The sequence below is a fragment of the Triplophysa rosa genome, linkage group LG8 (genome assembly GCF_024868665.1).
Source record: "Triplophysa rosa linkage group LG8, Trosa_1v2, whole genome shotgun sequence".
Classification (NCBI taxonomy): Eukaryota; Metazoa; Chordata; class Actinopteri; order Cypriniformes; family Nemacheilidae; genus Triplophysa; species Triplophysa rosa.
The window spans coordinates 2,409,886-2,433,654 of NC_079897.1; the positions used below are offsets into that span (position 1 = coordinate 2,409,886).

General features: G+C 37.9%; 1 protein-coding gene across 1 annotated transcript in view; it reads right to left on the reverse strand.

Moving 5' to 3' along the window:
* ext1a (exostosin glycosyltransferase 1a) overlaps positions 1–21,879 on the reverse strand; it is a 41,183-nt gene extending 19,304 nt beyond the window's left edge. Inside the window, exon 1 of the mRNA XM_057340162.1 lies at positions 20,294–21,879. Coding sequence (XP_057196145.1) covers positions 20,294–21,207 — 914 coding nt within the window. The 5' untranslated portion in view covers positions 21,208–21,879. The remainder of the gene's footprint in view (positions 1–20,293) is intronic.
* Positions 21,880–23,769: the final 1,890 nt, after the last annotated feature.

The window sequence follows — 23,769 nt, forward strand, 5'->3', positions numbered from 1 at the left end:
AGCCATAGTGATAGTGTAAAGAAATGCTCTTATCATCACATACCGATTATCGGGCGATATATCGGGGCATCTCTAGCATTTACTATAATACACATAACGGTACTATATTTTAATAATCACTATTAATTCTATAATTTTTTGCTACATTTTTAAGTACAGTCAAATTGCCAAATCATTTCAACGTACTCTTTTTTTAAATTATGACACGCGGTGAGTTGCTGTAACTTATGAAAATAAATTTAAATCTTAGTAATCCTGTACAAACATTTAACGTAGTAAGTTGAAATGATTTGCAATTTGATTAAACTTGAAAAATACATTTTTACAACGTATAGTGAAATGATCAGCTGTAGTAAATACTGTAGTATACTTGTAGTATATATTTACTATGGTAAAGTTCATAACACTATATAGTTTCGACACATTTAAAAAGAGTTTACTATAGACCGTTTCGTCGGACGCGCGCGCCTGAACGACAGTTAACTTCCGGTCTGTGTTTGTTTATCGGTTTGGCTATTTTTGTCTAGTTATATAACTATTTATATTTTATGTCAATATTAATTCATTTTATTATTTAATTGTATAATAATTGTATTAAATAAATGATTTGTTGTATGTTCATTTTATTTAATAAACAATTTGTTGAAGGGGTCCTGTAGTTTTGTCGCATTTAAAGAAATCGTCTCGGACATTGCCATCTAGCGGTTGAGCTTGGTATCGCAGTCTTAATTCAAAATATTGGAGAGACAAGTTTAGCCATGTAACGGTTCTTCTCATTTTCAATCGATTGTTTGCGAATGTGTACTGGAAGTTAAGGGGAGTCCACGAACGCGCAGTTATGTTTGTTTATGTTGTTGCTTTGAAACCGTCTATAGTAAATAGTAAAGTATACCACAGTATCGTTTCATGTGCGATGGCTCGATGCAAAGCTCACACGGTCGTGCCCGCATAGAAATACAGCATCAGATCAAATCATGAAACTGATTTTGTTTTGTAATATTTGGCACTGTTGCCATAGTAACAGGTTGGCATGGGTGGCATTTGTGCTTAGTGGAAATGAGAGCAGAGATCACTGCCAACCGGCTTGTAATGATGATGCAATTAGAACAAGATTGAACCTGCACTTCTCATCCCAACACACGCACAAACACAAAGAAGTGAAGCTTGACAACTTTCTCAACATGTTACAACCAATTTACATCCTCAGGATCTGCTAAAAAAAACATCACACAAGAATAAAAGCATTTGAAGATGCTGAAAGCAGATCCAGATGTAAACAGTTGGTTACAGCCTCTGGTGGAGGGTAAATCCATATCTGCCATCTGTGAAACGGCATGAACAAACATAACCTTATAATACTGATTTATGATTCTCTATTCTGTGTCATTAGAACCCTCTTCTACGTATGTAATATTGCAACATCATGTGTTCAAGATTGTACAAGCATGTTCTGAGCGGTGTCAAACAAAACCAAATTTTGGAAATCTGGAGAAAAGCTTCAAGCGGTGGAATCTAATGTAACCCATTTTAGTGTGAATAGAATACCGTGTTAAGATGTTTTTTGAGATTGCAGCGCCACTTTTATAAGTTCTCGCTTTCAAAAGACGCTACTTGACTTTCAAAAACAACAAATGCATGTCAAGAGCAAACATGTAACGCTTGCAAAATGAAGAGCCGTTGCATAGCACAAAACAGGGCACTTAACCGTTGAAAATCGACAATATAATAAAATATTTTAGAAACAGGCAAGCTTATGTTTATGAAAATAATGATCAGTCATGGTGACCGCATCAGTTTTGGCACCAAATAGAAAAACGGCATCACTACGATAAAAGAATGAAAAACATTGCTGACATTGTTTACAGCAGCTTGTTCCTAGCGAGGCAGAAATTCGACTACAAAAATGCTAAACCAAAACCTGTACTGTTAGCATTATATATTTACTAAACTGAATTAGCGATTTCAAAATAAACAAGTGTTTAAACACAACATCTGGGAAGAAACTAGGACACACATTTCACTCCTCGAGTCATAACTTTCAAATCAGGTGTAACTTTTGTCCCGGAACGGAATGCAAAAACCTCTTGGAAAGTGGCAGATGGTTTGAGTAGATGTCAGCCCGCAAGGGCAAATGCGACTGATTATCCACTGCCGAATGTGTCGTGAATCATAATAACCATCAGAGTTACTATCACCAGTCCTATAATTACACTAGAAATTTACACGCGAGTACCCAGAGAATAAATCTCAAACCAGCTACGTTTCCATAATTAAAACCAACACCTTTCTCCACAAATCAACAACCCAGACAGCTGGTTGTGTTTATTAGAGACGATATGGCAGTATTATGGCAAATTCAAGAAGAGATTTTTAATCTCAAGAAAGTCCTATGTTGCTTTATAGGAGTCCTGATGCGCCAGAGCTATTCATGTTTGTTTGTTTGTGGCAGTACAAGACACGGGTATCAGACAGTGTCGTGGCCCGTTGTGACCCCGGCCATCTGCTTGGCCTGTAGATGTTGCTCCTATACGCAACGAGAGAGCCGGCAGCCAACTGCACATTCTCACAGGTTTTGTGTAACAGGTTTTTAATGTGCAACCAGTGCACGTCTACAAGGTGACGGGTTCAGTTTAATGCCAGACAGACGTAAAAATGAAACAACGAACAAACAAACAGAATTGTGATACCTCACCGTCTGGATGTAGAAAATAAACCAAATACAGAAACCGGCATTTTCTTTTTCTTTAGAACATCACACGCTTTCTTACTGTTTTGAGAAAAAAACCTGCTTTACAACGATAAAGCACAGAAATGGAATTTGGGATCTACATGTTTTAACGGAAGCATGGCCCTTTAGTCGTGACTATTTTAACAACACAGTTTCACCGAAACATGTCAAATTTTGCAAGTAAAAGAGACTTCAAACGCTATTTCACATAGACTTCAAATGTTTTGTTAAGTTTTCAAAAATGTACATTTGAAACTACTATGCGTGTGTCCTTCAAAACAAGGGTATTATATTTAGTGAAACTATTAAAACAAATATAGTTCAAATTTAAATCAAATATTTAAAATATTTAAGTTGGGGCACTAAAATTATTAGCTGAAAATACATTAAAACTATACACTAAAACAAAAACAAACTTATTTAGCAATATAAAAACAACACAATAAATCACCAATAACAATAAAAACAATAAATAAATAAATTATTAACACAATAAAATGACAAAAACAAAATGGTTAAAAATGAAACTAAGCACAAGTATGAAATATACCAAATTAAAAGCTATTTCAAAATGATAAAACTGAATACAAAACTAATTCTGCTTCAGAAATCAATTGGCATCACTTAAAATTGCTAATATCATTAGATTACAATGAATGAAAAACACTCTCACGCTCTAGTTTTAGTTTTGCTGGGAACATCAGCATTTCTAAAGGTCATGAAAGATCATTCCCAAACATGACATGCTTTGAAGATGTGCATTAACAGGCATCCGTCACTGTTCCCAAAAAATGTTGCAAGTAAGCTGAGATCACATGGGAAATGTGTCCCGTCCAAGCTTGTGAAGAGGTTTTCATCTTAACGGGCATAACAAGGGACAAAATAATATCTGATCCATCTGTGAATCAATGCCTCTTGCAGCATCATTAAAAATTAAACCAATAGACACGAAATGAATTCAAATTATATATACGGCATCTCCAAAAAACCTTCGACCTCAAACATTATATGGTAACATAATAAGATTGTAATTGTTAACATTAGTTAGCTTATTAATGTTAGTTCATGTCAACACAATTGTTTATGTTCATGGTGCATTAACTTATGTTCAAATTACAACATAATGTGAAATTAACATCAAGGAAGATTAATAAATGCCGTAGACGTATTGTTCCTTAACAGTTCATGTTAGCTAATGCTTTAACTGATGTTAACATATACAACCTCATTGTGTTCCCCAATGGTAAAGGATCAAACCAATTGTCACTTAAAAATAAAGCTCACTTTTAAACAAAACACTTAAAAAATAAAAAATAGATTGCCTAAAACTTTATTACATTAAGACGGACACATTTTGATAAGCGGCCAAATGCGTCTGTGATTGAATTCCCTCACACTTATCTAATGCAAAGACAGAAATTCCCATTATTTTCATGAGCCTTTGGAAAGTTGAGCTCACCAGCGACGGAAGCACTGAGTTCCTGTTATTCTCTCAAAGATTAGTCTTCCGTACTCTTTGTTTCGTTCTAAAAATGGGTACAAAACGAAAAGATGAAGCAGAAATACATTCTACAAAGATGTCACACATCTGCATAATTCTTACAGAAAACTGTTCCCGGTGCATTCCAAATAAATAACAGCATGCACACTTGAAACGAGCCAATAAACCGTATTTCTTTCTAGCTTTCGAAAAATCAATTGCACAAAAGACAATCAGAGTCTTCCCGCAGCTCATATACGAGTCCCAGACCTCTCGTTCGCCGGATGAGTTCAAAAGAAGCTTCATGAAACATTTACAGTAGCTCATCTGCACGCTTCTGCTCTCTCTGACCCGAGGTTCATTTATCTAACCGCTACTGAAATCCTGTTCCCATTCAAAGTCTGATGCTGCCACACGCGTTTCTTTCTTTGCCTGTGTTGTGTCTATGGGTTACATCATACATACAGCCGCGGAAAAAATTAAGAGAGCATTTCAAAATGATTTTGAGTTTTTCTGAATTTACGATTTATAGGTGTGTGTTGAAGTAAAATGACTCTTTTTGTTTCATTCTGTGAACAACTTTCTCCCAAATTTCAAATATAAAATGGGTCCCAGATAGCACAATCCATCTGGTTTACGTCTATTTGACGTCTGCATTTACATCTGTAAGACATCTGCAATACATAGTTTGCTCATCTGCAATACGTCTCGGAGACGTCTGAACGTCTGTAATACGTCTGCTAAAGATCTGGAGATCTGCTGCTTAAAATCATCTGCTAAACATCTTAGAAAGAGCTGTTGTACATCCATTCTAAATCATAAACATCTTACAGACATCTTCTAGATGTCTACATGACGTCTGACAGCAGACATCTCCGAGACGTATTGCAGATGAGCAAACTATGTATTGTAGATGTCTTGCAGATGTAAATGCAGACGTCAAATAGACGTAAACCAGATGTATGTGTGCTATCAGGGGTGTTTCTGAAAATAAAAAGTCTGAAATACATATTATGAGGTCAACAAAATTGCATGGAGTCATTAAGATTTTAATCTGGAGCATGTTTATTTTTATATTTGTAATTGAATATACAGGAAACCTTGAAAAGACATGTTGCGGAAATGTCATTTTTGCTAATATTGCAGCTAATTGGCAGCTAGTAAGGTCTACTAGTTTTGACTCTTACCATGCTAATATACATGAATTAAACCGTAATAAACATTTATTTTTAAAATGTAGCTTGAAAGTACAGAATTACTAAGCTGTATGATTAGGACGCACAATAAATACTGACACAGAAAGGATGATATTTACCTCACATTTTTGGGATCTTGTGAATGATGTGAGGTGGCCTAATCTGTCAGCAATGTGCTCATCTGGTCATTTCTGTTTCTAGAAACTAGACTTTGTCTTTGATAAAACTTCATTATAAAAGCCTTTTTTCAGTGTTGCGGTAAGGACTCAAAAGTGTGGGACAGGCACATTTTCTTCATAAAATTATAAATATGATCAGTAAAATATACAAAAAATTAGGGCTGTCACGGTAAACCGACGATAAATATCACGTGATTTATGCACAGCTTTTGAGTGAAGTACGGGAAAATGCTGCTGCATCCGAAAGCCAGAGGGCGCTCTCGTGCGGAAACTCCAAACACGCACTGCAGAAGAAGACCATGACACGTTCTAGAATCTAGGAAATGCCTATGGACGTCGTTTTATCACTGTTACTCAAGCCTCATAAGGTATTTTTATGATAATAAAGTATATTTATAACGATCATGTTTGACGGGTGTTGCTTTTTCTAAATGCACATTATAAGCGACTCAAACTCGCACTGCTTTTAGATCGAGCAGCATTTCCTACTGATCCCAGAGCCGTGCTTCACGGACAAGATAACGTTACGCATTAAAAAAAAATATCGACACATTTCATATCGCAGCCAGCTCGATTACAATAGGATTTAGTGGTATCACGATAAATTATCGTGCAGCCCTACAAAAAATATTTACGATGCTGTAAATTAATATGTATATTAAAACAATTCCATTTGAAATAATGTCAAATTGTAATTCAATTATCTTATTTTACATATCTTAATATTGTGACCAGAGTTGACATGAACAAAAACGGTGTGTTTGGACCTATAAATGCTGTATAAATTAAAACACGTGACGTAATAAAACACAATGCAATGATGAATTATGTTTTGTGTGGTGCATAATGTAAATTCATTCAGAAAATGCACATAAAAAGTATAACAAAACATGTAGATTCTGTTTGTTTTACTGGACGGTAGAGAATCGACATGCACCTGCACACGACGACCTCATCGCGATCGATCCGTCAGGACAGAAACACAAGACAGCCGGGTCAGATCTTCTCCGCTCGGCTCATGTGACGCTCAGGGGTCACTACTGAAGGCTGATGGAGCGATGGAGAAGGTCATTGCCGGGCTAAATCTCATTCTGTCCTCTCTGGTCACCACAACAACTGTTACATCAGTCCCCGAATGATCCACAAACATGCATAATTCATCAAGAGGAAGCCGTGTTGATGGAGAGACAAGCCAAGACATGGAAATATTGATTCCACGCTCCTCTACCGTTATACGACTGGTTAACAGCGGTGACGAACATGCCGAATTACTGGAATTACAGAAAGCAGGATCGAAAATGAACCAGTGATCGAGACAGAAAAAAAGACTTCAAAATTGATAAAAATGTTATTTAAAGTAACATATTTTTTCAGGTTAAAGGGGCAGTTCGGTCAAAAATCTAAAATCTTGCATCACTTATTTACTCTCATGTCTTTCAAAACCTGTATATATGAGTCTTTCTTCAGCAGAACACAACAGAAGATATTTTGAAAAATGTCTCAGTGGTTTTGTGTTCATACAATGTAAGTTAATGGTGTTTTTTGATCATCGACATTCTTCTTTTGGATTCTGCAAAAGAAAGAAACTCATACAGGTTCGGAAATGACATGAGAACCTATCACATTAAAAGTTACAATTTACATTAATTGCGTTTTTATGATATCTTGCAGATTTTTGCAGCTACTTCTATATTTCATAGGTAAGCCAGTTGTTTAAATATTATAAAAAACATATGTAAAAGTATTCTTTCGGTTTTTGTATACTAAAAGAAATGGAATCTGTCAATTGTAATCCTACTTTAAATGACGTTTGTAATAAAACTCACTTGACAAAAAAATATTCAAGTTATGTTTTGTGTATTGTAAGTCCAAATGGATTTTTAAAACAGCAAAAATGGTCTTAAAAAACCAAAAGCCTATGTAAAGCTATAAAATGCTCCAAAAATGCTCAAGTTGCGTGGGGTAAATGTTATACTCCAATAAGAAAGTTTTGGGACTCAGGTACTGACCTATAATAACTGCAGGTCAGTCCAGGAGTTTCTGCCCCAGCAGGGGTAAAAAGTGCCACATTAAAGGTGGACAAAGTAATCTGAAGGAAGGCATTCATGGCGGCGTACCATAATCCTTCCGGGTCATGTAGAGGCCGCTGGGTTTAATGAGGCATGATGGGAGTGAAATCTAATGAGGACTTCACAGTTTTTAAGAGCAGGATGCTAACCCGCTCGACTTCCAGCTCCAGTGGAGAACCAACTGTTCTTACATGCGGAGAGTAAAACTCCAGGAGTCAAACCCGTACATGAGCACCATAACTTCATTTCATTTCACTCCTAATGATGTGCAAAACTACATATTTTCAAGTTTATCTACGCAGTTGGTTGCTTGCTTGAATGCAGAATCAATTTATTGGTTGGCTGGTTTCGTTCACCTGTTCCCGATCGGACGTTGTTCTTGGTAAGCTTTTATGTTTATAAGATGCATTGTTTTAAAAATGCTTTACAAAGCCCAACAAGACGGAACAAGAATGTGACTCTTAAATATGTTTTTAGCGATATTTGAATATATAAAACCAAGCAAGACTTGTATATAGTGAAATAAAGTAAAAAATATATATATATAAATTATTTTCGCAAAATTATTCTCGAAATGTGTCACAATGGAACATGCTATGAAAACAGGCTGTTAAAAACCAATACAGATCAATTAAACAATTAGACAACGAGTCATCCTTCACCCCTTAACCAGAAAGCTCATTTGTACCCCAACCTGCAGACCAACACCAGCACAAACTCCTGAAGTTTAAACACTTTTTTGGACTGTAACTGCGGTCAGGTCATTATTTTAACAGCGGGTGGGATTGAAAAGTGGGCGTCCAGCCGAGGTCTTTGGTTATAACCTCACACAGGGGAGTCCGCAGAAAGAACATGAGGTTTTTATGAAGCATGGCCAATCTTGCGTACAGCATCAGGTAAGAGGGGCGGGGCCTGATGTATAAACGAGCCGTACGCACAAAATGGGCATAGAAATACGCTGTTTGCCACGCACGTATCCGGATTTGTTTAAAAAATCTTGGCGTAAATATGTGTGCACCGTACGGATGCTCTTGACTGGATTGAAAAAAGTAATGAAGTAAACAAGGATTTTAAACTCATATGGTACTTTCGGCGGGGTGGAGATGCACGTACGCACAATCTTTCTCTGACTGGGATTTACAAAGGGATTTTTGTGCAGGTTCTGGCGTACGCATGGTTTTATCAATCTGAAAACCTAGCTTTTGTGCGTACATACACTTTTAGGATGAAATCTACGGCGATGAGGTTAAACCACCTGCTTCGCTTCTACCCAACACTACAGAGAAAAACATGCTGGATTTAGTGCTTAGAGACACAGAACCGCCTTCATGCCAACTCACAGACACATTTACTGTGATGTGACAACTAGCTTTCAATGGATTATAAATGCAACTACAATTCAAATAAAGATTTATAAAGTTCAATAAAATGAACTACTTCACACAATATGTGTGATTGCTTGGCGATTTTAACACCAATCTGAGTCTCGTGTCGTGCATTACATCATAATGAAGCATTTCGTTTTCACCGTCAGAGGATGACAGCACAACATGTCTAACATCTGCAATATAATCCAAAACTTTGTGTGATTTTGCTGCTTTAAAAGGTTGAGATGGGTTTTGGAGATGCACCAAGTGGCAAAAGTAATAGAAAGGTGAAAAACAATCTGGGAAAAACCAACGTCACCATTGAGAGGACAAAGATGAAGACAAGTCCAGACAGAACTGACAAAACCCCAGAGGTAAGATGCGAAACAGGTTATCAGAGTAAGACAGACATCTTGATTGAGAACAGAAATAAAGAGGCTACATGTTATCCAAGGTGACGATGCAGTTTAAAAGGAACGTCTCGCTACAAAATGATAATTCATGGTCTTTTCAAAGAATGATGTCGTGAAGACATTTTTGTTGGTGAAAAACTACGTAATGACTAGTGAATGATACCGTCAGATTTACGAATGACAAACGCGTAGAATGTATGACAATAAAAGTACTCTTGCAGAAGCTTTAAGTCATAATTCACCACACATCATTACAAGAGACTTCAATGACTGGGTTACATTAAAGAATCAAACGTTGGGAGTTATGAAAGCAAGTTACTTTTCGATATTAGTTTGATTTATTTATAACGTTGCTTTGTTTGTTATTTTGGGCAACCGTCCTCATTCACAATCACCATGGGTTTGGAGTGACATGAGCTTGCCTAAATTACTAAATGTTTATTTTTGGGTTAGCATTATTAAAACTTTCATATTTAAAAAAGGATTTCTCACTAGTATGACGATAACATGCGAACGCTCCTCAGATGTGTGTACGTCAGCGGTGCAGGACGCTTCAGCCCTCACAGACGTGCGTGACGGGTCGCCCGCATGCGCTCGAGCTCAGAGCCATGACCGAACACAGCAGTGGCCGCTCTTATCTCACATGATGAAGTGAAGCCGGGTGATAAGCGTCTGTATTTCTTACAGTAAGTGTGCAAAAGTGTCTATCTGCAGAACAGTCAGAGTCTTTCCCACGCAAGGGTCCTGGCTCTGGCCGGCGCCGCGGGATATCACCACACATTATCAGAACAAGACAAGTCTGCCGTCCACCAAGCCAAAGCTTCTATCCACAAATCCAATCAAATACATACTAAACATGATTGAAAATCATAAAAACTTGGCGCTTTTAAAAAGCTTTAGACATTTTTTAGAATTGTAGTCTTCTTAAAGCCGTTCACTATCTGCCAGTCCTGTGTTTTAAAAGCCAGTCATAACTAAAAGAGAGAAAACTAAACAGCAAAACACAGAAAACTTTAATATTATCAATAAGATTAATTTTGATATGAAACAAGTTAATGACTATTTTCATTTTGGAGCAAACTGTTTGATGTCATCTTGGTTTTATAAGCTTCTGTAACTTATATTAATGTATAATGTCTCCTCGTGGCCGATTTGTAATGAAATCATATATTCACCCGTGAAATGTAAAGTCGTTTTTTAACATCAATATATTCACAGGCCCTGATAATGTACTGATTAAAGCTCAAAATGATCGAATAATCTCGTGATATACTTTTCTCAGCTGGAAACAAGAAACAGCTGGAGGCGAAATCATTAAAAAAGAGTTTTGGAACGAGCGAGGCAGATTTTTAATGCGGCTCTTTCTGCATAGCAGGTAATGGCGGACTAGAATGACTTCTACGGACTGAAACTGACAGTAATCTTCAGACCGGCGAGCTGTACCGCAGATTTAAAAGAGCAGGATTTCGTGATCGGCCTGCGTAATTCTCCTTGTAGCTTTCAAAACGCATTTCCAAGTGCAAGCGGAAAATTTGCTGGAGGCCCGTCATACCGAGGAAGCGTGACACGGCGGTCATGCGCAGGGCGGGTCCGGCACGCGCTGGAAAATCCGCTCTCAGCATTCCTTGTCGGATATATCACCTGCACGCCGCTGCCAAGGTCTACAAATACATCATCCCGTCAGAACACCTGGAAGGTTTGGTAAACAGACGACCTAAGGGTCATAGATGATTGTGTGAAACAAAATTGGGTCATTGCGAGCCAACTCAACCAGAGGTCAAAAATTTTGATTTTTATCATTCTTTTGCTCCAAAAGGTAATACATTAATGAAGAAAAAGGCCAAAATAATAAACGTCTTGCATGAATATTTACCGAGTCACCCACTCATTTGTTTTTTAAACATTTTTCTTTAAATACCATAAATGAAGAGTTCATTTGCAAAAAAGATAACTACGTTTTTAAAAATGTGCAAAAATCACGTTTTTCTATCGTGCATTCCAAGCGATATCAATCAAACTGCAGTTGGGTTGTTTTGATTAAGTTTAAATAACTCCAAAAATACAGCATACTAGTGCAATAAAAAATGATAACATAATAAAAAAAACATATATTTTTTAGGGCTGTCAAAAGATTAATCGCGATTAATCGCATCCAGAATAAAAGTTTGTGTTTACATAATATTTATCTGTTTACCGTGCATAATAATTTTGTATTTATTAACACATACACATCCATGCATATATTTAAGAAAAATCTAAATATTAATCAACATTTATATATAATTTCAATTATTGGTAAATATAAATAAATACATATAAATATTTCCTAAATATGTATACTTGTGTATGTGTTTGTATTTATAAATACAAAATTAATATGCACAGTACACAGACATATGTTATGTAAACACAAACTTTTATTCTGGATGCGATTAATCGCGATTAATCTTTTGACAGCCCTAATATTTTTTCAAGTGATATGTTTTTGCGAATACATAAACTCTTCAAATGTTATCTGTATGCAAAGTGACATGCATTTGGGTTTTGACCACAGGAAACAACTAAACTTTGGTAATACTATTCTAAACTATACTATACACAGGTAATACTATACTTTGCACATGATGTCATTGAAATCCCAATATCTCTGGGATTGTACCATTTAGGGCCTTATAAATGTAGATACCGAAAGACAAATTTAATAGGAACCAGTATCTAAAAAGGGCATTCCAATATATTGAATAATTCATGAGAAACAATCAAGCACTCTTTGCAAAATACAAAAAAAGTCAAACGATTCTACTAACAGACCTGATGCTGCCATGTTTTTACGTTTTTTTTCACCCCCTGTAATTTGCTTCCAAATCTCAGGTGAAAATTGTCTTTTTTATCCATCTTTACAAAATAGTGGATAACCCAGTACGTTTCCAAATTTGGTTGATTTGAAATGGAATGACCCGGTTGAAACCTCGACTAACATTAGTCATTAACAACATGAACAGAAGCATTTAACAAGAACGTGAATATTAAAAGTAAGACTATACACCGATATCATTTAAAATATGATTCTTCTATCCCCATGCATTTGACAAGAAAATTAGATCAGAGAATAACACCAGACCATCGATACTGACGGTCATGTTTTGACATCTACAGTAAGAAGTAAATCATATGAAGTAGAGAGAGATAAGCTATAAATCACGATGGAGACCTCTTCACCTCTGCGTCAATCAATCATGAGCAGAAATGAAAAAGTCAATCACTTCTGCCTGAAGAATTAAAAATACAAAATATAAGAAACAACTAGTCTAATTTCTTTTGTGTTTTACAGAGGAAAGAGTCATATCTATATTTTGACATGAGGTAAATAGAATTAAATTTGTATTTTTGGGTGAACTATGCCTTTAAGTGACCCTAAACTTTTGAATGGCAGTGTATATCGGCATTCATATTCAGACAAACTTTTAAAAATAGAGCGAACATGAGACAAAACAGCATCCATCGTTCATGTCGCCAAGCAACAGACTCCCATCCAGACCGCCGGTGATGCGAGTGATACAAACTGTCGTGCTAAACTTCCGAATCACATTGGACGACCAGAATCAACTTGAAAGGATTAGTATTCGTGCTTCACTAGCAAAACCGTACTAGTTATTCTCTCTGTTACTTTGAATATAAATATATAAATCGGCAAAATAATGCAATAAAATGCAGCGATCCATCATGCACACCGCTCGGGGCTGGAAAGCCGACAAACACTTTATCCTGGACTCTTTATTAGTGTGCACCGCTCGCACAACAGGTCCATTAGTCAATGCCAAGAGCCTGTTAATCCGCCTTTTTCCTCCTACGCATGCTTATAGAAAACATCGATATGGCTAAATGTGTTTAAATGGTGAAGAGCTCTGAATACTCAACTCTGAAAACTCTGACTGAAACTCATGAGAAGACTGAAGTGGATTGACATCAGCGAACATCTCGATCGTACAGAACTTTGTCATGTCACGTCACTTTATGAGCTCAAGTATTTTCAAAGGGTTGTGACGCACAGGCGAGTCTCGGGTTACCATGGTGATATCTTGACCCCATCCACAGTTTCCCAGCATTCCCGGTTCTTCGGCTACGATGAGCTCTGACTGCGTTGAGGTTTCTTCAACTAAAAGTTACAAGTGCCATCTCTCTGACCCTCAATACTGAAACATATCTTGTACTTTACGAGTAGAAAAATGCAAACGTGTGAGTTAACCGCTTATTTACAATACGTCATTTCAGCATCTGTGAGACTGTGAGACTATTTTAAGCTCATCTGAAAATGTCTGTTCAACTCATTCTGCTCATTCTCAGTCTTTTAACCTTTCTCATGAAACACCAGACGAACATCTGCTCCTATCTCCATCTCTCATTCAGATACAAACACGGCCATTTATGCATCTGGAAAACACACCTGCTTGATGTGACAAAAATAAATAAGGAAGGATAATACAATTTTATAATCAGAACCTCTTTGCATTCGGTGATATATCATCTAACCAGGTGACATTTGACAATTGGTCCGTTTTTGTGCATCCTTTCTATTGCAATTGTTCGTAATACTGCTGGCGGATTAGTTAAAGAAAGGTGTGCTGTTACTACGAGAGCAGATTTGTGAATTTTGATGCTGAAAGGTATAAAAAATGTGGTGACACGGAACCACATCTGGTGATTATAACATCGTGGAGATTTAGGGGTTGGCATTTTTCGTGCCAAAAACCACCAAGCTATCACCCAGGACATGGCTTTCATAACACCTCAGCAACAGCATAGCAACACGTTGGCAACCACCTAGAACACTAGCACCACTTACAACAAATCATGAAAAGAAACAATGGCTTACAATAGAGGTTTTGGACTAACCTCCAAAAAACTGAGAATAATATTCACGTTCTCTTCAATAACACAGATGTTGCTATTACTATTTAGACTTCAGTCACGGGGAAAGCCCACACATTTAATATGCCAACAAAAATGTTTGATTGGGAAACATCTGTATGGTCTGTAATTAGACATGATGGTGAGTAATATTACCCTTCAAAACCTCAAGAGACTTCACAAACTGAACGTATAACCACATCAGACACAAACATCACAGCTAACATAAAACCAGGTGAAATGTCAATGTTTAAAATCTACCCAACATTATTATTCAAAATTATTATAATAAAATAAAAAAATATATAAAAATATTAGAATATAATATGATTATAATATAATAAAATTACATTTTGGCTGTCACACCATAGGACACATGTGCGGTTTATTTGCACAGCTTTTGAGTGAAGTACTGGAAAATGCTGCTGCATCCGAAAGCCAGAGGGCGCTCTCGTGCGGAAACTCCAAACACGCACTGCAGAAGAAGACCATGACACGGTCTAGAATCTAGGAAATGCCTATGGACATCTTTTTATCACTGTTACTCAAGCCTCCTCAGGTATTTGTATGATAATAAAGTATATTTATAACGATCATGTTTGACGGGTGTTGCTTTTTCAAATGCACATTAAAAGCGACTCGCACTGCTTTTAGATCGAGCAGCATTTCCTACTGATCCCAGAGCCGTGCTTCACGGACAAGCGACGCATTAAAAAAAATATCGCCACATTGCATACCGCAGCCAGCTCGATTACAATAGGATTTCGTGGTATCGCGATAAATGATCGTGCAAGCCCTTTTGCTGATGTTTAGGTCCAGATTATTGCAAATAAATATAAAATCAAACGCAATCAAGCGTTTTTCCCAGACATAAAGCACCAATTTTTATCTTTATCTATTGATTTTAAAGATTTAAGATCTAAATGGAAAATGCATTGTCTTTAAAAATTACTTATTGTGGTAAGGAAAGAAAACTCACATTAGTCGAGCACTGAAATCAGCTGAGAAATAAATGGAATGTCGAATGAGAAAAAAAGTGGACGTGGCTTTGGTCTTTCTCTGCGATTTGATTGGATGTATAAAAACAGCCGTTGCATTTTGAAATGGAACTGGCAGCAGACTGACAGTTGAAGGGGAGGAGTTAACGGATGCTCCGCCCAAGCCGTCTAACATACCTCATTTAAAATGGATAGTCACTACAGGACGGAAGTGCATTTTCAGATTTTAACTATAGATTATGAGGACACAGAATGACCCACATTGATAAAGTACTTGCAATAAACGCTGCAATGCATGAAAAAAATTCATTGGGACTTTAATAATACTTTTGTTCAAATAAATGGTTGCCAAATTTCCTCACAACACATGCCTAATGAGTACAACTCAAAACTTGTTTTGTATTGTTCCCATTTTGGATATTTGCCTTGCACATTAAAAACAGTCAGGAAAAAACCTTGAAAAACCAGGAAACCGTCCAAATCCACACAGGAAACAGTCCATATTTTACACAGCCTCTGTATGTTCCCAAGTTATCGCTGTTCATTACATGCAATGTCACTGACAGAATTTAACTACAGTATAAAGCAAAGCTCAAAATCCCTAACCACAGACAGCAGTCGGACGGACGGAGAGACTATCTGAAGCATAAACCTCAAGAGCTCACGTCACGCTAGTAATGAAGAAGCGGGGAGACAAACACATGCTGGCCGTATGACGTGACGGCGAGATGTATTTATAGAGAGGGTTAATCCACCACAAATCGCATGCAAAACAACACAAGAAATAAATACAACACAGTTTGTTGTTTGTCAGTCATACAGTAAGATTTTTATCAACATTCACAGATGTGCCCGCAGAGCCGTGATGGTGCTGGATCGTCTGTCCCATTCTGCTCATTCAAGGATGATTTTGGAATGATTCAATCTAAAGGCATTTGAATGAGAAGGTTGTTTTTTGTTCATCACTTTGAGCAGGCTGGTTCATGTCTATTCTAAACAGGAAGTTCATGGTCTGTACTTGTGTTTTCCCACACATCCGAATGGATTTTCCCATCTGGTTTGCACATACTGTACATGGTGTAAAGCACTGTAAACTATCATTACTTCCGAAGGAAACACTAGCTGAACACTTGACTTAAGACACATGGACCTGTGAATACTTCACTCGTGTTACCGTAATGAGACCTTTAACTTAAACACGAAGACTGAGAGATGGAGACACCACGTTATCATTTCTGCATGTGGCTGATGTTTTTATCCGCAGTGCTGAGCTATACAAACAGCCACATTAACAACATCAAGCTCTGACCTCTGACCAAGTCCTTCAAAGATAACTTTCACAAGAGCACAGACACGCAGTACAGTACAATCGGATGTTAGTCAATAAGATCACCTGATGGCTCTGTAACATATCAAAGACACACATTTTAGTTTAAAAGACACCTTCAGATCAGACTCCATCAGACATGTGTGATGTTTTCAGGGCCTGAACTCAGTCAATCGGCACTTCCTTGTTATTAGTAACAGAGAAAGGCTGGATTTTCCACATAACAGTCTGTGGAAAAAAGTCAGTGGATTATTCCACTTTATTAACACACACACAGACACTTTACAGTAATATTTTAACTATACAGGGCTACTAACACGAGTTACTACTAAGACTAATTGCTTTTGAAAAAGTATCTAAAACAATAAGAAACAATAAGAATTCACTAAAACAACAAATGACTAAATACTACACAAACTAAACAACCAACTTGACGAGGCCAGATTTTATTATTACCAAGACTTGCTTACAAAGTTACAAATGAACACTAGATGTTTCTATCAGATACAACATGCAAGTCTCATCCCTTGGGTGCTAAGATCCCACCTAATAAAGGATTGAGATTCATTTAAGATGATTAGCTGTTAACAGGGCACCAATGTAAATCCAGAGTTATGTAACCCAACCAGCAAAACCATCACCCATAGGGTTGATTTAGCAACCATAGCAACCACTTCAGACTTCTGGGAACACCCAGACAACCAGAACTTTTCACACTAACTTGGGTCATTCTACTTTTGGTTAAACAATAGAGATACAATGAACTACTTTTAACTCTTAAAGACGTAGTTCACCTAAAGATGAACTTTCTTTCATTAGTCACAATTTCTACTTTTTTGCATTCCACATACAAAATATACTTTTTTTTTTTTTTTAAGAGTACAACATGCGATTAGCAAATCTTTCAACTATTTTTATTTATTTTAGGGGTTTTTTGCCTTTATTGGTAGAGGGCAGTGAAGGGCAGACAGGAAAGTGTTGGGCAGTGATAGGGGAGCGGACCGGCGAAGCACCGAGACGGGACTCGAACTCGCGTCGCCACAGGGCTACTGGCGCCGACACAAATCTTTCTACTTTACGTTTCACCCACTTTTGGTCCTCTGAGGCCATTGGCTTGTAATCTGTCATCTGCGCATCTGGAATACTAAAAGAATAACGCTGACGATTTCATGCACTCATTAAAAATACATGAACACCCTGAAATTTTCAAGTGAAAAAAATAACATGAATAAAACACATCTGATCAATTATTCAGCGCCACAGCCGTCAACGTCGCACATTCACAAGAACGGTCATGTTCAACAACTTCAGCATCCGTCCGTGCCGGCCGTAAGTGGGTGAGAAGAAGGCCTGTGGCTACAGCAGAAAATGAGAACAGAAGGAAAATCCACTGATGGCACTTCAAGGAAAACGACCCGTACTGGAAGCCACGATGCTGGCGTGTTACAGTCATAAAATACTGTTTTTGGGAGTGGCCTTGGGTTGTTATGAGCAGTTTACTGAACTTCAACTTTTGCGATCAAAGCCAAACAGGCTGTAAGAAATGTTTAGTTTAAAAACTGGCAGGGGGACTTGAAGGGATAGTTCGCCCAAAAATACAAAAATTCTGTCATTATTTATTTACCCTCATGTGAGTCAAAAACCTGTATGAAACACAAAAGAAGATATTTTGAGAAATGTCTCAGTGGTTACGTGTTCGTACAATGGAAGTAAATGGGGGTTGATGTTTGGTTACCAACGTTCTTCAAAATATCTTCTTAAGGTTAAGAATGACACGAGGATGAGTAAATTATGACAGAATTTCATTTTCAGGATTATCAAAGGATGCCAAAATTAATGCCATATTCCCATTGAATCTATAGAAACAATCTGAAAATATGACCCCCCCAAGTTTTGCCAAATATAAAAATATATATAATAACCCTATTGTGCAAACCTTCAGAGCCAAGAATTTAAACATTCCCATCAGATATAAACAGTAAAACATATGCTGCAGTATATGCTAATAACTGCCCATTGTGCCCTGCCCTGTGTTTCGGTGCGAGTATTTCATTAACCTCATTGATTGGCATGCGAGTATCATCTTCATTCACCCTGAACAGACAGTCAGTAAGCAGGTTGCCTGTGAGGTCACGCTGTGAGAGTCAAGGGGTCACTCAGGACACAAGCGATCTAGGGTGGTGGCGTGGGGTTTGGGAATCGACTACACAAACAGAGACAAGCCTGCTTCCCCCCGCTGGCACCAGAGACATTGTTTTCACTAATCCGTCAGAGAGCCCCCCGGCCCCCGTCTCACCGAGAGCCACCGTCAACAGGAAAAAAACACACACAGCAGGAAACCGGGGCCCAAGGCCCCTGCGACACAGATGGAGCCGACTGTTTGTTCAACAACATTAAAGCCAAAACAGTGAGGATGCAAGTGTCTGACTTCTTAACACCTGTCTCTCCCATCTAAAAACACAACTTAAGTGGGGGAACAGTGAGACATTTGGCGTTAATATAATTTAAACAAACGTAAAGTGGAGAAAGGATGCAGATCTACGTACAAAACATTACCAAGCAATTGAAATCTGTCCTGTGAGATGGAGATATTCATGGTTATGTCATAAACGTTGAAAGCTTTTGCCATCACATCCTAACGCATAAAAGCTAGATCAGTTTTTTTTTCATCCGCACTCCACTTCAGATTCGAAATGATGTTATTATGATGAGCATCAGCTTAAGGGTTTTAAAAAATTCATTGCATTAAGAAGCAAGCTTTGTTTCCATCATCTGAAAGCAAGCCGACATGAAATAAACTGATATCTTGTGAACGCAAGATATATTCTCTTCATACACCAACCGAAAATATGAAAAACGTTTCTCATAACACTTTATAAAAACAAATGTTCATTGAAAAAACATAGGCAATAACATTATTTACACTTGAAACATTGATTCAAATGAGAAAGATTTTCACATACAAGGGCCACAACATGGGCCGTATTAATATATATTTAACGCATAATGGAAATCATTGCATTAGATTTTAAAAAGTCAAACTAAGTAACATTTCACTGAAGAAAGACAAGCAGAAGCAAGAGGTGTTTTGATTGAAATGTGTACATGAAAATAAATGCCAATACATTTTTTATATCTAATGCAATGACGTTTCAACATCTAATTGTTACTTATGAGTCCAAGTACTTTTTAGGCTCACTGTATGGTAGGGCTGCATAACGATTAATCGCGACTAATCGTTTGCAGAATAAACGTTTTTGTTTACATAATATATGTTGGTGTACTGCGCATGATAATTATGTATATATAAATACACGTACATGCATGTACTGTATATAATTAAGAAATATGTAACTTTTGATATGTTTTATATTTATATATATAATTTATATTATATATAAATATGAAATATATTTTTTCTTAAAATCATGCATCCATGTGTGTGTATTTATAAATACATAATTATCACACACAGTACACCAACATATATTATGTAAACAAAAACTTTTATTCTGCAAACGATTAGTCGCGATTAATCGTTATGAAGCCCTACTGTATGGTCATATTTGCAAGTATACGGAATACCAAATTCTGATTTAATACGTGCGATAACGTGAGCTGAACTTACTTGTCATATTCCGCGTTATCTCTGTCGCAGCGAGCATCTTTGTGCTTCTGCCAGTCTTTGCCATGTTTGCATGTGGTGAGCAGAACCACATCTTCAGCATTATGAACATGATGCAGTGCATTCCTGGTATCAGACCCAATGCCAGTCAGATAGCGCTTGCCTTTGAAAACCAACATATATTTCCTGAAGGGAGGGATGGTGTTATATTTTAAATACCCCCTTTCACCTCCAGTCCTGGGGTGATCTTTGGAGAACAAGGGGATGGAGATGTCAAAGTTGGGCCTGAAGTTCTCGGTGCTGATGCTGGCTTTGGCCAACATGGCTTGACCGATATCAAACCCCAGATCCTCGGTATAATCCGGCCAGGTTCCGGAGTATAGGTTAAATATGAGATGGTTCCTCCCGTTGTTCCAAAGGTTCAAGTTCTGGATTTTAGTTCGAAGGTTGTGCACATACTGCGGGGAAAGCTGGTCTCGATCCAGCGTGTCCAAGTTCAAGACAAAGAGGCAAGCCTGTCCCGGGTCAGAGGTGTAGAACCTGGACCCTTCGATGGAGGATAAGATATTCTGGTAGCTTTCCGAGATCTTCTCGCCCTTATGTGTAGGGTAAACGTAAACTTTAAAGCCGTTCCTTTTGCACGGGGAGAAATCGAAGCAAGACTCCATCCTGCACTTGTAAACTTCAGGGCGGTCATCTCTCTTGTGTCTTGGAGATGCGCGGACGTTATAGTCTTTCGTGTCGGTCTGGTGCCAGGGAACGAAGGCTCGTAGAGGATCTGAGTAGTGAGGCCAGCGTGGATGGGGGTCATCCCGTCGGTCTGGACTCCTTCTGGAAGCCGGTCCTTGCAGGCAGAAGATCAGAACGAGACATACGCCTGCGGAGAAGAGAATTAAATAGCGTTTTTTGGCCTGCATGTGTCCTTTGAAGCGGATGGAGCCGTTTGCTGATGAATCCAAAGATCTCAACTCCAGCTGGACGGCATCTTCCACACACCTGAAGGGATCTGATGCTCTCAACTTCCACCTTCTGATTCCAATCCCAAATCCAGCGCATGTGGGCGATTTAACCTAAACCCCGTGCGTGGATCTGCCGCTCTCCTCTCTCGTGCCTGCTTCGATCACATCAGACATGTAGACCTAAACTGCTGACATGCGAGATCTGAACCCTACAGTCCATGGAAACTCCTCTGCGTTTGCAGAAACCATCGGAAACTACTTGAAAAGAAGTGTTCTTGGAATCAAATGTGGAGAATTTACCAGCAAGTCGGTGAGATGGACCGGAGATCGATGTTATTTCGCGCTGTCACAAACTTCCCAACGGAAGAAATCCCGACAAATCCCTGTATTCTCACGTATATTGAGTGACAAATCCTCAGTGTTGACGCACGAACGCTGACCGCCTGTGTAACCCTGCGTTTTATTATCTAGACTCACAAAAATAACAAATCGCCCAGGTTTCGTTCGGCGCGTTACACCGAAAGCGCGTTTCTCACGCGAGTGATACAATGTGACATTCCAGTACTTTAATCCTCGAGCTTCCAGTTCCGATTGTTACATTGTAGCATTCCAATCCCCGCACGACGCCTGCTGACGTCAGACGCGTCCGCCGAACGCAGGGCGCTGTGATTGGCTCGCGTCATTTCCGGGAGGGCAGGGACTTCTGTAATCCATTCACAACCAGTGTTCGCCGTGACGTGATTTTAAAGCAACAACAGATACAGCGCTCTCAAAAGACAGTGATACCTCGAGCTGTGTTTGGACACTCGTACAGTGGCCGCGCTTAAACGTGTACGAATGCCATTCCTTAAGGGGTATAATTGTAATATATTAGATAAGCATAATATAAGATTATATTGAATTCAAATATAATTGTCTTCTCTTAATCTTACATTTTTATATTTCTTTCTTTTATTATGCTTTTTTTTGTATAAATATATTTATAATATATTATACATTTTGTATAATCTGTATAATTTTATTGTAGACTGGGGAGAAAGCTGTACCAAGCATTTGGATGTGTATGTTAGCAATAAACTAGAAATTTGAAGCATGTAGTTTACAGAAAGATCATGGAAACGGTTGGTTCAAACATAACATTTAACTAAAAAGAATAATTAATGATAAAACAATATGTCATATACTGTACATATCATACAATAACAATGAAATGAATATATGTGGAATATGTTTATTGTTAATGTGGTGAACTCCAATGCAACTAATGCAACACATACACTTAAATTCCAGAAACCAGATTGTTAAAATAAATCAAAGGCTTGAAAAAGTGAAAAGGTGAAGCTGATTCTGAGAAAAGATTAATCAGGTCATGTTCTGTAAGAAATAACTTTATGTTTGGGTCCCAAAGACCAAAATGATTTATGTTTCAGTTTTTCAGATCAAAGCTTCAGTAGATTTCTTAATGTATTAGTATTGTACTTTTTAGTATTAACTCGTGGAGTTGCTTAGTTGAGAAAAACAGGCCTTCAATAATTAATGTAGATTATCCGAATTAAATCTTGTCAGCAGGAGGCCATCGAATGTTCCTTTGAACTATTTGTACCACTGCAGGGGTCTGAGAGCGCAGAAGTGATTTTGCCAGACAGGATCTGAGACGGCCAGAGAGCAAAGGAGGTATTTGAAACCGCATTCCACAGAAGTTGTGGAGCCGTATCCATACTCGGCTGCACGGGCCAGTGATCAAAGTGGAGGTCCTGCCTCCTCTGTGTTCTGTCCAGCATTCCTTCCATCTTCTCGCTCTTTCCTTTGCCGCTAATATTTCACGTCCACATTTATATCCACAGTTGTCCTTTAAGATGCGTGACGTGGCATGCTTGATCGTCTTCATGGAGTCTGCAGGGGTTTATTCATATTTTCTTTGCTGAATTTAGAGGGAAATGTGTGGGATAGAATTAAACATGGTACATTTACTGTTTTTAGACAGTTAATTGAATATTAGTTCAAAGTCAAACAATGTGAGTTCAGCAGATAGCACGTCGTGTTTGTGTAAATGATTGATTAATTGAGAACCAGAGACATCTCAAACATTGACACAATTTCTTCCAGTGCGATATATACACAGACGCACTTAATCTTGTTCAAGCACATGTTTCATCAGAATGCTTTTGAAACCTTTTCGCTTCAGGGAAATGTAAAAGTTCATTGAGTTCATTCAGTTTTTTCCAACATATATTCAGTCAAACACTCAAAAAAATGCAGGGTTGTTTAAAGGGATAGTTTGCCTTCAAAATGAAACTTCTGTCATCATTTACTCACCCTTTATGCTGCAAAACACAAAATAAGATATTTTGAAAACTGTTGGTAACAGAAAACCGCAACCAAAAACTGCTGGTTCCCATTGACTTGCATCATTTTTGCCCATACAGTAGAAGTCAATGGGGACTAATGGTTTTTGGCAACCAACATTTTTCAAAATATCTTGTGTTTTGCAGAAGAAAGGGTGAGTAAATGATGACAGCA